At 38.6% G+C, this 17,852-nt stretch overlaps 1 protein-coding gene across 1 annotated transcript in view; it reads right to left on the reverse strand.

The window, feature by feature from the left end:
* LOC136872158 (zinc finger SWIM domain-containing protein 5) overlaps positions 1-17,852 on the reverse strand; it is a 182,522-nt gene that overhangs the window by 32,513 nt on the left and 132,157 nt on the right. The window contains exons 4-6 of the mRNA XM_068227349.1: positions 4,621-4,764; positions 2,488-2,636; positions 1,521-1,671 (exon numbers count right to left, since the gene is read on the reverse strand). Coding sequence (XP_068083450.1) covers positions 1,521-1,671; positions 2,488-2,636; positions 4,621-4,764 — 444 coding nt within the window. The remainder of the gene's footprint in view (positions 1-1,520; positions 1,672-2,487; positions 2,637-4,620; positions 4,765-17,852) is intronic.

A 17,852-nucleotide genomic window follows, 5' to 3' on the forward strand; every position in this document is an offset into this window, starting at 1 on the left:
GAAAAACAAATGAGACATGACTGAATTAAAACAATTCAATACTGTATATACATATTTCCATCATTAGATGGAGTAATGATCAACTCGTTTGAGACATCTGCAGTGAAAAAAGGTTAAAGTTATTTGCATAATTGATGCTAAAAAATGTGTTAAAACCTAATGAAGACAAAGAATGCAAACAAATGAGACATGATGGAAACAAACAGTAAGTGATTATGGTGAGGTTGTGGACTTCTTAGTCTAAAACTGCAGTGTGTTATAATTAAAAAACAGGATGAAATCACAGTGCTGAAATTCAAAATGACAGTCTGTCTCCGTTGAGTCACCATCACAAATAGTTAAGAAGGGAGCGAAAAACTTGAGAAACTAAGTTTGAAAGGAAACATGTGCCAGGTAAAATGTGTGCGACACATAGCGGAAAACAGCCAATGAAGTTCAGTTTTTTTTTTTTTTAATAGTTGCACTCTTGAAAGGCCTGACCTTCTCAATTTATTAAGTTTAAAAAGTTTTCTTCACACTTATTTTTCACTTATTAGCCCAAGTTTCTCATACAACCTCATTTTTCCCATTACAGATTTGAACTTTATTGTCATTTTCCACTATGTGTCACATACATTTTACCTTCTCAATTTTTTGCTGCCCTCCTGACTATTAAAAATAAGGCAAACACACCTAGCCAATATTGGACACGATCATTGAGAATGGGACTGCTAAAATTGAGAAGGTCTCCAATGATGTTGAAAACATCAAAGAAATCCATTGGTCTAGCCCTTCAGACAAGCAACTCAACATTGGAAACATCCTAGGGATATGAGCTACGAATTTTAAGTAAATAAAATTTAATAAAGTATGAGAATATATTCTTCATTTATTCCAAAAAATTACAATCCTTTTCTTAATGTTATCCAGTTGATTAAATGAGCAGTTTGCCTTTTTCTACCACTACAAACGCTAATGTGAGTCGATGCATTGTTTCACTTAAGCACCATTATGAGCGCTAATGTGAGTCAAAGCAGAGTTTGACTTAAGCCCTTATAACTACATTCGGTGTGGACATTATTCCTAAATCAAAAAATGCCTGAGGGTATTAAACCAAGGAACACATTACAGAAAGAATTGTGTAAATAAGTTAATTTGGCTAGGATTTGAATCAAAAACGAAAACTAGTAAAGCAACAAGCGATTTTAGGCTGCTTTTCCGGAACTGCACTTAGACCGGAAATTATTTTTGAAATTTGTTTTTTAGTTTGATAGAGCTATTCAAGACTCACAATTTGAAACATTTCCAGGCTCTTTAGCCCTTCAACTTTTGGCACAATTGAGGAAATTACTTCATTTAACGTTTTTCATAGTATAGGGATCCCTACTTTGTCTGCTAACATTAAAAACATTAAAAAGATCTTAATTTTGTGAGAGTTTTCTGAATCAACTTTTCCCAAATAAATTTTGTAGCAGGAGTACTCAGTCTGAGAATTTTAAATAAAAATTTACTATTCATGCTTATCTCATATTCACACTTACCTAACTGATCCCATAACTGTCGACACTTGTCTGTCATGGGGGTGCCCTGTGTCTTCCACAGGATCAGTCTTGGATCAGACAGGAACTGTTCAGTGATTAGAGTCAACATTCTTGCACCATTTGAATCTTGAGCTCTAAGCATCTCTCTTACCTGCAAAATAGTCCAACATTACATAATGTAATGTGCATGTTTTGACAAATTTGACCATTTTCGGTCCTTATATTGACTAATTTCATATAAATATACTACAGGTGATGGTTTGATCTGCCCTGTCAATATATTATCAAGTTCCTAATTTTGTACAATTATTTCACTCATACATGTTTCGGGAGCCTCAACTCCCTTCATCAGCCATTTCTACCTCAAAGCAAGATTCCCCATATCTTAAGATACAACATCATTCAGCTATACACAAAACATCGTCAAAATATAATCTTATTTTAACAAATACACATATAATAAACATTTCTAGATAATGTTTGTTATGTACTGTAATAGAATACTTTAAAACATCAGCTGGTTTCCTTGGAAAAGTCAAAGATGAAATGTTCCTTGTTACTGTTTGTTCTGTATTTGTTTACTGTTGTAGCCCGCTTTAAGCATATTAAAAAGTAAAGTTATATACAAACAAAATTAAAATCTTCACTTTGTTGCTATTCGAACACTTCCTAGAATGAACTGATATACCACTGAATTATTAGACATCTTAAGACCTAAATGCATAATTGATTACATCTGGTCAAATGGAATCATGTTATGTTGGTGTTGGGCTGGAATTTTGACAGAGGAGATCGTTGATTAAGGGAGTTGGTGCTCCCGAAACATGTACGAGTGAAATAATTGTACACAATTAGGAACTTTATAATATATTGACAGGGTGTCTATTTTCATGTTCACACTGACCTTTATTCATATAAAAGAGACTACAAATTCTTTAAGGTTTATGAGATTTATTCCATTCATTACCTTTGCAAAGAGAGAGTTAAGTTGCTTGTTGGCATTGTAGTAGCTCCCTTGCGAGAGGTAGGACTTGACCTGTTCACATACTTGCTCCTCATCAAGGTGCCAGCTGTGATCGTCATCTGCACTTGCACCAGCTGTGGGATCAGGAGCACCTAAAAATGTCAACACAACAGACATCAGACCCTGGTGTCATCTTTCATATGAGCATATGAATTTAAAACCGTAAAATATTTAAATATCAGATGATGGTCAAAAACTTTAGTTTCTTAGTAGTAGTCAGTGGCGTTGAACAACCTGCATAAGCGGAAACGTATCAGGAAGAAAGAAGAAGTCAGTGGCATAGCCAGGAATTGAAGATGCGAACGGATCGCCTGTAACTAAAATCCTAAATGTCTGACATACAAGCTTGGGTTGGTAGCATTTGAGGATTCACTAAGAACGGGCATGATGCCCAGTTCAGTTTCTGTCTTCATATTTTGTGTTAATTTGTGGAGTTTTCTGCTGTTTATTTTTGCAAAGAAATCTGTGTGGGTTTTTTTTCCTTTTTTGTACTCATTTTGATTTGGGATGCCACATCTAACTAACAATACGCATGTTACAGTTGACAGCAAAGGAATACATATGCTGAATAGGACAAAAATAATATATGCTTATTTGCCACTTGTGATACGGATTTCATTTCAGTATTCAGTTTCAGATTAAGGTAACATAGCCACATGGATTGTAAACAGGCTATCAGTAGAAACGCCACAGATGGATTGTTTCTTCATGCTTTATATCTGATTAAAATTGAAAATATTTCAATAAGAACAGAACCAGGTGAGGACCCCTCACCCCTCATCTGCTTATGCCACTGATAGTAGTAGTAGTAGTAGTAGTAGTAGTAGTAGTAGTAGTAGTAGTAGTAGTAGTAGTAGTAGTAGTGTATATTGCCTGGCTGAGTGGCTCAGTAATAAATGTAGGAAATTTATTTTAACTTCAACCTATTCAATACAGTACAAAATGTTAACGTGTTAGTTAAACATCATTAAAATAATTGAGACATGTTTCGCCCCCTTTGTTGGGCATCATCAGTCATATCAATACCTCAAAATTCTACCAGACGTCTGGTTGGAAAATTGTAAAAACATGTTGCGTGAGTGAATACATTAAAAAAACTTTACAATATCTTATCATTAACAAAATATCAAATTGATTAAACATATGTTGCACTAGTGAACATGCTTGTGAATTTTCACTTAAACAAGGCTGTCATATGTGTAGTAAATGAAAATAGTGATAGTCTAAAATCTTATGCGATGCTAAAGTTCGAAGACAGTTTGAAATTTATATACAAATATTGGGAATGAATGCAGAATACATAATTATAAATACTGTACACATATTTTACATGTGAAATGATGTGGAAAAGCATTCCAAATTTGCGCTAATTTAACTTAAATTTGATCTTAATATTACGTTCATGATGTGGTCTAGTGGAATTAGCATCAAGATGTGAGAGTTTGTATGCGATTTATGACCAGCTTATGTGAAAACGTTTCTTTATGTCGTAATTCAGCCTAGATGTCTTAAGTTGCATAATTATATTTTAGATCCAAACAAGTTAGTTCGCTGGAGTATCCATGGGCTATTCAACTCTGTTGGACACACTCTTATGATTTTCATTACTTGTAATGAGTGGCTCAGTCCGGTGATATCTGAAGGTACTCAAATACGTCAGCCTCGTGTTGGTAGATTTGCTGGCACATAAAAGAACTCCTTCGGTGTCTCCGAAAATAGAAAAAAGTAGTTAGTGGGACGAAAAGCTAATAACATTATTAGTATATATTTAATATATATAAAATGAAGTTTCAAAAAACTGGAAATCTGGATTATTTCTAAGAGGTTAAAATCAAGTAAGGAGAGAGAGAGAGAGAGTGAGAGAGAAAAACAAATAAATAAATAAATAAAAGTATTTATGGATATTAAGAGATGTGAGAAAAGGATACCATAATAGAATTAATATAAAATGATAAATGAGAAGGGCAATCACATACTGTCATGCAGTACAATTAATACAACCAAGTTTTTGAACATAAGGCAAATTAAATGTTGTCACCTTGATAAGAGGGCAAATTAAGCTTGATAAACTCCTACCTGGTATTTGGTTTATTTCTGAACGCTGCTGAAGGATTTCATCAGCTAATTTCTGTGCAGTTGGTAATACTTCTGTATGATGTTCTGAGATAAGGTACTGGATGAACTTCTGCAGCTGCTGCCGATCCATCTGCAGGAGTGTTTCTGAAATAAAACAAAAAAAAAAAAAAAAAATTTTAATGCAATGCTCTTATTGGTGTAAATATGATAGGTGCCAACTTTAGGTAAATTCTTTTTTACCTCTATCTTGATATGTCAGGGCCTCATCATCACAATAACATTCAGTTAACAGTCCAGCAGTATGTGCCAATAAGCACAACATTACACAAACAGTTGAACATTTATTTCATTTTGAGTTGAGCAAGTCTTTCCAAGAAATTTATCATGATGTATATGTACACATAAAGGCACTACTCATCGGTAACGTAGATCCATGGTGTTCCTCATATGGTGGTACTAACTGCAAGTAACGTGGACCCATGGTGTTTCTTACGTAATGGTACTGTGCACAAGTAGTTAATTTCATGACTCTAATGTCATCATACCTTAGTCGCCTCTTACGACAGGCAGGGGGCACCGCGGGTGTATTCATTGTCTGCGTCCTCCACCCACAGGTAGATGGGTGTTTGAACCACGAGAGCCATTTTATAACGCTAAAGTCCGCCGACAAGCTGGTTAGGGCCCCACTATCCACTACCTGGGAAGCGCCCCCTACTGCGCCAGCGTAGTCGGTTCGTGGAAAACAATCCGAAATAGGGCATTAATCAATTACCAAAATTTAGAATATTGTTTTGGGATTTGAACCGTGGCCACACTGGTAGCGACAGTGTCACTGAGCTATAATGACCAAAACCTTGGAATGTGAATGTGTAGTCACTTTCTTTTTTAATGAGCGCATGGTATTTATTGTATGTTATCGCATTTAATATTTTTTCAGACTTAAATTTAATGATCAAAATATAAGTCAACTCTCACGTACATACAAATCCTGTGGATACCCACATCCAACATAGTATCTCTATTTTCAATTATTTCTGAAAAAAAAAATGTTCCTGGGAGGAAATTAAACAATACATGCGCTCACTGGAATGATCAGAAGAATAATCGATGGTAAGTACCTGCATAAATTATTAAACAATAAAATAGATAATATGAATTTACTGTCGCTATTGAATTCTCGCGTACCTCACTTGCACTCAAGAGAACGCAGCAGCACATTAGGACTGAAAGAGCTCAGACGACCGACCACAACCATTCTCACCGGGCGAGTTGGCCGTGCGGTTAGGGCCGCGCAGCAGTGAGCTTGCATCCGGGAGACAGTGGGTTCGAACCCCACTGTTGGCAGCCCTGAAGATGGTTTTCCGTGGTTTCCCATTTTCACACCAGGCAAATTCTGGGACTGTACCTTAATTAAGCCCTTTCCTGTCCCATCGTCGCTATAAGACAAGTTGTGAAAAAACAATTCTCCACTCTATACGTCATGTAACAACTATAATGAAGCTGTTAGCATTGACAATAACTTGGACTTCGACATGTCAATATCCAAATTCATAAAACGTTTTGCAGCTACACTGCCACGACACTAAGAATTAACATCACACTGAAAGCTGTCAAAAAGCTACTGTAAGTACTGAATAATTTAGTTATTAAGAAGTTTATTTTTAATTATTAAGATCTAAGACTTGGGTCAATGTAATTTAATAAGTATTCAAATCATTTATAGTTTTACTGTAATTGAGGTTTACTACTCTGTTTTAAACTGGCAATTAAATAAAAAGAATTACGTTTTTGAACGACTGTACAACTTTCCTAACAACCTTACAGTGTGAGCTATCTCAGTGAAGTAAAAACAACCCAATTCAATCAAGACAGAGTTTTTGAAAACTTAATTTTCACGGCTTCACACTTATTCGTATTGAACTTTCGCGAGAGTAGGATTGGCGTAATGACATCACCATATTGCCATTGCGACCGTCAGTCTGTAGGCAACCCGTACATTCTACCCAGTACAAGTCTCATTTGTGAACATACAGTACTACTACAGTTAAACCTGCAACTCCCGTTGAACATTCAGTGTCTTCTTGTTAATCTGAGAAAAAACTGCACGACCCTATTATAAAACATTTAACCAATATCAACTTACAAATATAAATTTATATACCTATTGGCTATATCAATACAGAGGCTGCCTGGCGTGCTCGATTCGTCCGTAAGGACGTAGGTTCGCTTCCCCGTCAGAAAGCTGAAAAAATGTAAGAAACGAGGTTTCCAATTCGGGAGGTGCATATGGCCCTGAGGTTCATTCAGCCTACACCAAAAATGAGCACCAGGTTAATTCTTGGGGTCAAAGGTGACCGGGCGTTGAGTTACCCACTATACCCCATCATGTGGCCAGTGATCTTAACAAACGCCTACTTTAGCAAACGTGTATGACAGTACCAGGATTTATATGGTATTTCTCTCTCACAACAGTATGAAATAAGAGTTGAGCCTAATTTGACAGCTTAATTTATCTTACTACCGAGGTTTATTTCAAAAGTACGGTATTTATGTTTAAAATTGAATATCTGAGGAAAAGAACACCTGACAGTACTATGGTTACCATTTGTTTGTAAATAACATTAACTATCGGGTAGCATCCAAAGGCGTAAGATAAGGCTGTGTAGTCTCCCCAGCTATACAACATCTATGCCGAGCACATCATGAGGAGAGCTCTTACTGTAATGGTTGATCTCGTGGTAACTCAATTGCTGGACGAATAATCAACAACTTGCGTTTTGCTGACGACACCACACTCATTGCCAGTAGTGGGGATGAGCTTGCAGATTTACTTGCAAGAGTAAATGATCCAAGTCTCATTTCCGGATTAGAATCAATTTGAAGAAGACCAAACTCATGATCATTGATCGTGGAAATCAAACGCACCTCACAGGTCGATTAAAGGGACTGCAGTTGATTAATGACCTTTTATACCTTGGGTCATGTATAAGAGAGACAGGAAACTGCGATAGATAAAGAGGCGTATTGTCCTGGGACGTGCAGCCATGAGTAAACCAAGAACTGGTAGCACTGGACAATATCCAAAATCACGAAGATTCGATTGGTTGAAGCACTAGTATTTTCCGTGTTCTTTTACGGTTGTGAGACATGGACCATCAAGGCTAAGGACAAAGACAACACCAATGCCTTTGAGATGTGGTGTTGGCGTAGAATACTACGTGTAGCTTGGATCGGAAGGAGAACAAATGAGTCCATCATTAAAGAGCTGAAGATAGTAAAACGTCTCTCTACACGTGTCGGTGAAATAATACTTCGGTTCCTTGAACATAGCTTAAGGAGGGATGGAGACAACCTGGAAAAGTCTATCATAGAAGGCAGTAGACCACATGGAAGGACAGCAAGCAGGTACATAGATCAGGCTAGGAAGATAACTGACCCTCTTCAGAACGTCCTAAGAATAGCTGAAGATCGATTTGGGTGGCGACACTTTGTGAAGCATATAACTCTAGAGAAAAAACAGTGGGGTCACGGCACTCAATAATGAGTAATACGACTGATGATGATCGGGTAGGTAACACAGAGAAAACTGGAATATTTGCCCGGTACACGAGTAACCAAATAACGGGCAGCTCAAGTTCCGTTGACAATATACTCGTAATATGTGGTATCAACTTCTCCACTTTGGAAATTCCTCTTATTTATGAGGAACTTTTACACAAAGGATACATTACATTGATGAATGTATTTCGACGCGTGTTCTTTAAAAAAATGAAAATGAAAACGAAAGTATAAGAGTTGTAAGACTTTTTTTTCAGTGGTTCTGCACAGCCTAAAGAATCTCTGGAAGTAATTAATGTACCGGACGCAGGATTTACTGCAAATTAACAGCTTGAGAAAACACTTTCGTAAATATGGAAACTTTTGCGCAATGCAGTACAATGAATAATTCCCAACGATATTGAAGATTACGCAAAACAGTTTCCTACAGAATTTATTTTCACAAGTTAGTTCTGAGTCGCAGAGGTTTGTGTCCTTGGCTGATTGGTCAGCGTATTCTTCGGTTCAGAGGGCCTTGGATTCGATTCGATTCGCAGCCAGGTCAGTGATTTTAGTCGCGTCCGGTTAATTACCCCTGTTCGGGGACTGAGTGTTTGTGCTCATCTTTATAAACACCTCTTCGTACACAAAACACAACACAACTCACAAGCAACCAGGGGCGTACGCAGAAATTATTTTCAGTGGCGGGGGATATTAAATTTTAAAATTAGAAATTCCATAAAATAACGTTAGGTGCATATTGCGAAATTAGAAACAGTAAATTAAAACTTTCAAAATAACAATTATTTAATTAAGACATTTGTATTCATGTTGATTACAATAGCAGACGTCTCCCGGGATTTTTGTCCAGCTCATGGATTGTATTTTCTACGGTCATATGTTCTTTGTGTATAATACAGTATACAAAAGAGCTAACATATTCAAACTTTCCTGTGCAGTCAGATTCTGCAAATAACCTTTTAAATATTTCAGGGATGAAAAAGAGCGTTCTAATCTCGTGTTGGTTACTAGTACGACAGCAAACAGTTTCAGTACTCGATGTTCTGTTGGGAAAAAACACTGTCGCAAAATTCTAAGTGCAGAAATGGTTCAGGATGACTGCTTTTAGAAGAAAAAACATAAGTTACATAGATTTATCTATATGTATTAATGGAAGCATCAACACATTGTTGGCAAATACGTAGTTCAAATCAAAAGCCAAACACTGAGCCTCTCAATATCTTCATTTACATGGTTGCCACAATAGGGGGGGGGGAGGGGAATTTATCCACAAATCCCCCCTCCCTCTGCATACGCCCCTGCAAGCAACCGCTAATAATATAATAAATACACCCCTCCATATTAAGTTAACGTCAAGACAGAGACCCAGCCGTACACTGAGCATAATTCACACTTGTCGTCCCGAAGTAATTGGAAAAAATGTCAGGAAGAAGGAGAGAATCAAAGGAACGTGGTTATCTGTGATGATTAGAAGTCTTCACTTCAAAATACAAATTTTCCAGTAGCTTTGTGTCGTATCTAAAGGGATTCATTCAATTCTATAAGGTACAGCGCATTCGATCCTGTCAAACACTTCTGCACCGAGACATGGTAAGGGTCCTTCATAACCCTAATTTAATTGGATACCTCGAATCTCTGAACAGTGAACGCACAGAAAAGTTTCCCTCCGCAAGCTTCAACCCTTGAACACACATTAATTTATGTTTAGTTTGCGTACATGAACAGTGGCTAAATATGTATACACTTCATTAAAGTCGAATATGCTTGACAGAAGTCATTGATATTGAACCTTATTGAATTTGGTAGTGTCTGGAGACGTTCAGTGGCTTAATATATGGCCACTTTCTGTTCTGCGTGTCGTTTTCTGCACTGTGATGCCATCTGGGCTGAAAGTGGCTAAATATTTTAGAGACGGAGTTCTTGCGTACCTAGCAGTATCACGTGTTGTGAATATTCTCAGTTTGTTGTTATTTATTGAGTGTTTCTGGAGTGATTGCCGTATTATATCCCAATATTCATATTTTCATATAAGTATAATGATTTTTAACCATTGTCAATAATCCATGTGGAGATAATAGCTAATAGTGCATATATTTAGCCACTGACCTGTAAAAGGTTACCAGAAATCTCTACGCGTGTTTGAATACTCTTCGTTGGTTATCATTGCAGTTTGATTAACTCTTTTGTTAAAACGTCCGTACAGACAATTGAAATCCGTTTCTTCCTACGGATTTTTAAGCTTTATACGGTTTAGAAGCAAAGAAAATAATATGAAATACATTTAAATGTGTATGTTGGAAGACTACTACTAGTATCCACGGAGTTTATCATCTTCCTGGGGGTATTCTGCAAGCAATCTTGTACGGTAGTTTTATATCGTCATCACAGCCACGGGACCTGATTTTTCGTGGAGTACAATAGGGTTGTGACAAATCATATCAAAAATTCCACGTGCACTAGTCAAGATTCGAGTTGTGACTGCCTTGGTGTGAAGCCAGTGACGATATACTTCGCTATTACGCCCCAAGATCGCTTGTAATGGACGTATCCGTACCATGCATTCTAGTTACAGTAGTTCAAGAATACTGATTGCCACTCAAAAGCTAACCTATTGCGTCAGAAATAGACTCCGCAACTCCGAGCACGTAAGGCGAGCACTTGCTCAACTGCGCAACTCTCTTTAAATATTTGCAATGATTTAAGAGGGGAAAACTAAAACGAGATGATATGTCGGCTATAATTTCTTCAGATGACAATATTATAATAATCTGCCAAGCTCCTTGGCTCATGAACCCCCCTGTGGGTGAAGGAGGTAGAATAACACCCACGATATCCCTTGCCTATCGTACGAGGTGACTAAAACGGGCCCCAGGGGCTCTCAACGTGGGACCGTGGGTTGGCGACCACGGGGCCCTTAGCTGAGTTCTGGCATAGCTTCCACTTCTGACAGGCTCCTCGCTTTCATCTATCCCATCCGACCTCCCTTGGTCAACTCTACTTTACAAACTCTGGCGGTATTATGTATCGGGGCCGAGGCAGTCTCATTTCCACGCCCTTCGTGGCTCTGGTCTTTCTTTGGCCGATGCCTTCATTATTCGAAGTGTCGGGCACATTCCATATGTTCCCTCTAATTGGTGTTAATAGAGGTTGGTTACCGAGTTGTACTTCGTCTTAAAACAATAACCACCACTACCACCTCCTTGACAGAATGGTCAGTTAATTGGCCTTCGGTGCAAAGAGCCCCGGGTTCGATTCACGGCCTGGGATTTCAGCCACGTTTAGTTCATTCCTCTAGCTCGAGGACATGGCGTTTTAGATAGTCTTACCACAAATCTTTATTTACATACAACGCATCACGGTATCAAGAAACACACACACACACACAAAAAGGCAGGGTATTCCGCCGTAGAACTGGGATTAATCCGTATTAGTCTCAGTAGCCATTGAGTGTAGAAAGATGACCTTTTAATATTATGTTAACTCCTGTCTTTTGCAAACACTGATCTAGAATAGCTTTAAAATACGGAATTTTTAAAAAAATATTCCCGAATTTTAATTGTTTTCTGCATCTATACTAATATAATAAAGAGAGAGAGTGTGAATTTTGTGAGTTTGTGTATATCTGGAGGGTAATCTCAAACTACTGGACCGATTCTAAAAATTATTTTATTAATGTAAATATACATTATCCCTGAGGGACATGGGCTGTATTTTATTTTCAAAACAATTCGAGGAGGGGGAGGGCGACGGGGAGATTTATATTTTATTTTATAAATGCTAGGCTAACATAGGCGAAATATCGATTTTGTCGTACAAGTCGAGACAAACTCATTTTAAGCCCCTTGAAGCAAAGAACAAAACTTGGTAAGACCTACGGGCCCAAAAACCATGTTTTAAGGCCCTAAAACCAACCGTTATGGAGATACTGGCACCACACTACCCCTGCTTTAGGAATCCGATAAAGAAATGAACTGCGTGACCCTGGCAACGTCAGGTCCGAGATTCTACAGCAGCAAGATTATGCATTACGTCCAGACGTACAGTAGCTGCCAACCAAAATTGGTACACATATGACTTACCACCTGGAAAAAAATATACTGTTGTGTATGACACTCATAGGACTCCTTTCGGTGGGGATGGATAGGGGGTGAAGTATAAAAATAATAGAAAACGACCTACATTAATGTCGAATCCATAGTTTTCAAGGTCCCAGAGAGGAACTGTGACAATCTGGATGCCGTTTAAGTTATTGTTGAGCCCCAGTCGGAATGTCTAATATGACGAAGATTATGAAAGTATGCGTGTATGCTCAAGTATACGTTTTTCATCAAGTCGTAGCAGTTGTACGACCGAGCTTGGCATGATCTATCGTGTTGTGTTCAGTGAAATCAGCAGCACGGTAACGTAGTGAGTGCTTCAAAACTTAACCAGATAGGTTAAGAGTGGAGGACTTGTGATTAAGTGTCCGCGATTATTTGACCGATGCTTGGTTTGGTGCGGTTTTTGCTGTTCTTATCGAAATAATGACTCACGTTTAGTTTAACGCATAAGGCTTGCATAATATACCGGGGTAGTTACGATTGAATGGTACTTGATATCAATGATACTACATCAAACATGCAAAGAAGCACGGCGGACTTGATGCGTCTCTGTAGCTAGCTCCTTGAAAGAAGCTTAATAAGTCAGAAATAAATTCACCCTTCATACGGATATGGCGAGAAAGTGGGGGTGGGAGTGGGGAGGCGGATTTGCACATGCGAGAATTCTCGCACGGGTACGCTAATTTTATTATACAAAATAAAGTATTCAAGAAATGTCAACCAAAGTAGATCCATACTGCCACAACAGTGTGACAAATATTGTTTTAAAAAAAGTGATTTTAAGTAAATTGCAATTAAAAGTAAAAGTTTGGGTAACGCTTACCTACTGCAGAATATGATCTTTAAAATCCTCCGCCCGAAAAAACACTGCATCTTGAGACTGCACGCCTCCAGGAAGGTGACCAACTAATAGAACAAATATTTATCTTCAAAATACGCCAAACCACAGTATTTTAGAGTAAATAGTCTTGAGATGTGTGAAATCAGTAGGGTCCGGATTCATATGCACTAAAAACTCCGAAAATATGCATGCTCATATGCACGAAAATATGCACAAAAAATAAAACAAAACACACTTGCCAGACGCATCATTTAATTTTAACTCTGTGATAAACTGATAAACATCTTCAATTCCTTGCAAAATGATGTAAGCCAATAGGTTTCAACAGTTTTTCAATGTTTTCAGGAGTCAATAACTTTCTGTTGTCTGCTGGAATTAATTTTTACGCTGAAAAATGATCGTTCTACGTCGACGGCCGTAAGTGAATACTTGAACATTGGCAACGACTTCTCGGAACATTCTTCTGGCAAAATATTTAGGCATTTTTATAGTTTAAGCTGGTGAAATACTGCAGTAGACGAAGAGCAAGTTAACAGATGAACGCACTTGTTTAAGCAAACCTCGGGAAGCTACTTTAAGGAGAAGAAAAGAGGAATGTCAGAAAGAAGGAAATAGCTATTGTGAAAAGCGTCATTATCCGTCTACCTGCTTATATTGCGACACTGAAAGCTTGTTCCTTGATCAGGGAATGCTTCTTATGCTGCCAAGGGATGTACAGGGTTCACTAGACTTTAAATTTCATTCAGAAATCTTAAATATTCGATCACATATTAGAGAAAAATATGTCTGTATATGCCCTAACGCTCAACGTTCAAAATATGCATTTGCATATACGCATATGCGTTTTTTTAAATCCAGACCCTAGAAATAAGTGATACATTGCACAAAACGTGTCTTGAAATAGAAGTGCACCAATATATTAAATAAATTATTTAAAATACTAAATATTCGAATATTTGAGTGAAACAAACGCTACATTAAACAGAATGATTCACACGTTAATAAAATGTAAAAATTTAAAAAAAGGTCAAAATTTGCCGGTTTGGACCTTTACTACTTTCCTTAACATCACCGAAAATTACACTTCTGAAGTCATGCACCCGATAGTTAAAATGCTATGGAAAAGCTTTTATAATCGCAATCTGTCTTATTAATATGTAGAAAGTAAAGGAGGAGTTAGTTGACATCCTGTACTATCCCACGCGCTGTGTGAAGTTTACGGTACAATCTGAGGGAGATTATCAAGAATCATTACACCTATTACATAACCCGTTTGATATCTTCCTTACACAAGATTATTAATTGCTTTCATGGTATCGCTTAAAGGGGCGCGGCTGATGGGCACCGCAGCAGTGCAGCTTTAAGAGCGGAGAGGGACAGCAGCGTTTTTAGCCCGGATCGATAGAATAACCGCCCCCTGTAAGGTGCAGGGGAAAAGGGGGGGGGGCGCTCATTCCTCCACTTTCACCCGCCACTGGAGAAACTGAAGACGACCATGATGGTGATGAAGGGATAACGCCACCAATCAATAGCAAAAGAACGGACCGAATTAATAGATAATGTCGCATTGACGTAGGCAAATCAACGGTTCTCAACAATTTCTAGCAGCTAAGTTACTTTCAGTCATGATTATCTTACTGTACAAGGTGGTGGCAAAGGATCTTAGAGGTCGACGCTAATTAGGAACTAATATTTAGAGACCCCATGAAGAAAAGAAGATCTTACAAGGTTCACCAACAAGGAATGATCTTGGCAATATCAAATAGGATTCTGCACCAGAAGAAAATGCGAACTGTTCAGATGAAAAATAGCCTACAGGTATTTCCGCAACCAGACTGTTCCCAAGAATACTACAGAAGGTCGTTCGGGATCTCTGGGGACGATGTTTTAAGGGTAATTAGCTTATGAAAACCCATGTCTCCACAAACGATCATGCCCAATTGAAAATTCAACATTTCTAGCTATAGCCCGAATGGAGGCACTCCCGTGTATGTGTAGCTTGCCCAATTTGGGGAAAATAAATAAATAAATAAATAAATAAATAAATAAATAAATAAATAAATAAATAAATAAATAAATAAAAATATTAAACAAATAACAACAATAATAATAATAATAATAATAATAATAATAATAATAATAATAATAATAATAATAATAATTTTTCCATCGTAGCAGACATTTTCGCAGAATTACCATGTCTACATTATCCCACTCCTCCCGACAGACTTTCCAGAGGCCATTGATAGTGTGTGGACGTCTATTCTCTAAGGCCCCGAGTCCAAATGCAATGGGTGACCCATCGGGTGCTTTCAACGGAATGTAAGTAAAAGGAATTGTACGGATTCCAGTTTCCATCTCCATTCTCTCTAAGAACAGACGAGGTGTGTCTGGATGTTTTACCTTGATGAACCCATACTTGAATTTTCGCCCTCCCATACTCACACCAGGCAAATGCTGGGGCTGTACCTTAATTAAAGCCACGGCCGCTTCCCATTCCTAGGCCTTTCCTGTCCCATCGTCGCCATAAGACCTATCTGTGTCGACCGCTGCATTGCACTATGAACTGAAGAATTGAAAACGGATAAAAATACCACACGCAGATCAAGTTAACGATTGTAATTAAGTATGACTGCCCAGTTCTACAACAGGAAAAAGAAAATCGAAAGAAAGCACACGATTTGTTCTGGAAGATTTCCGACATAGTGTTACTAAAACGTTGCAAACTTTGGACTGGGAAGACTTGGTTGGGAGTAAGAAGACGAGATGCTCGACTATGTGGTATGTTTCGAGCTGTCAGTGGTAAGGTGGCCTAGAATGACGTAAGTAGAAGGATAAGCTTGAGTGAAGATTTTGAAAATAGGAAGATAAAGTTAGAATTAATTCAAGAGGGCAAAGTGGGGCAAATATTCATTTATAGGACGAGGAATAAGGGATTGGAATAAATTATCAAGGGAAATGTTCGATAAAATCCCAAGTACGTTGAAAATATTTAAGAAAAAGCTAGGTAAACAATTGACAGGGAATCTGTCAGCTGGGCGATCGCCCTAAGTACAGATCGTTGATTGCAAGTTGCTTTACGTCGCACCGACACAGATAGGTCTTATGGCGACGATGGGACAGGAATGGGCTAGAACTGGGAAGGAAGCGGCCGTGGCCTTAATTAAGGTACGGCTCCAGCATTTGCCTGGTGTGAAAATGGGAAACCACGGAAAACCAGGGCTGCCGACAGTGGGGTTCGAACCTACTTTCTCCCAAATACTGGATACTGGCCGCACTTAAGCGACTGCAGCTATCGAGCTCGGTCAGATCGTTGATTGATTGACTGACTGACTGAAGCATACTGACAACTCAAACACCGTCCAGGCTAGTTGCAACATGCTCGAGCAACTTTCTTTGATAGTTCGCTGAAATACACCCAGCGGACCGGGATTTTGTTGCAGGGTGATTTTACACGATCGCCGAAATTGACGCTGTACAGCTCGGTTCGACATTCTGTACGTTACTGGTGCTCACGCGGTTGCAGGACTAAAGGAAGATAATATTACTTACTGCTTAGGGCTGAACTACTGTAGATGACGCCGAGGTGGTGGTGGTGATTGTTTTTCAGAGGACGTACAACTGGCCAACCATCCTCTATATAACACTAATCAAAAGGAAAAATGGAAGGGATCTGACACTTCCAAAAATGAAGATATCGGTCAAAGAAAGACAAGGATCACGCAGGGCGTGAAAATGAAAGACTCCCTAGGCCTCGAGTTCTCTAATACCGTCGGAGTCGGTAAAGAACAAGAGTTAACCATGGGAGGTGCGATGGAATAGATGAAAGTGAGGAGCCTGGCACAAGTAAGTGGAAGTAATGTCAGGACTCAGCTGAAGGCACCGTGGTCACCAACCAACGTTCCAAAGTTAACAGCCCCTGAAGCCCCGTTCAGTTGCCTCTTACGACAGGCAGGGGTTACTGTGGGTGTTTTTCTACCGCGGAGGAGTCTCATTTGGATGACTTCCAGTGTCCACTTTTTAATCGATACCTTCAACCTTCGAAGAATTAGAGTTATTCCTTGGTATATGAGGATAAGAATTTATGACGTATGAGAGGTGGAGGTCATTGCACTTAGAACAATAAATACCACACCACTATCGCTCTACGGCAACATTAACAAATGTAGGCTATAACTCATTACCGTTTCTATTTAATGTAGGCTTATGTATGCTTTAATCATGAAAAGTATTCTTCGATCTAAATTCGAAACAATTTAACTTCAAATAATATGCGAGCCAAACTTTTAGTCTAACTAGTATCATCTAGAAGGAAATTGACGAATACACAAAATCGTCTGACTTATTTCCTGTTGCTCCTACTGGAGCTCAAGCATCCGTGAAATGCTTTCATCGCTCTTCATTGTTGGACAGTCTCTTCACCTCGCTCCTGGTCTTCTTTGGACGTCCACGCTTCGAGCCCCCTACGGATTCCAACCCATGGCTTCAGTAGGCTTTCTGTAAGTGTGCCCTATCCATTATTTCCCCTCCTTTATTCGGACTTCGATTGGTTATTCTGTTACCTCTTTAGGTATAACATCCAACAATCTTCTGTTGGTAGTTCAGCGCAGACAGCGACACGAATACTTCTAGTTGCTTTGTAGTCTTATAGGCAATGTTCTATGTTTCGCACCCACAGAGAAATTGCGCCTACTGAACTAACAGTGGTCTTGAAAAGCCGGAATTTGCTTTTC

This window comes from Anabrus simplex, chromosome 4 (assembly GCF_040414725.1).
Source record: "Anabrus simplex isolate iqAnaSimp1 chromosome 4, ASM4041472v1, whole genome shotgun sequence".
Classification (NCBI taxonomy): domain Eukaryota; kingdom Metazoa; phylum Arthropoda; class Insecta; order Orthoptera; family Tettigoniidae; genus Anabrus; species Anabrus simplex.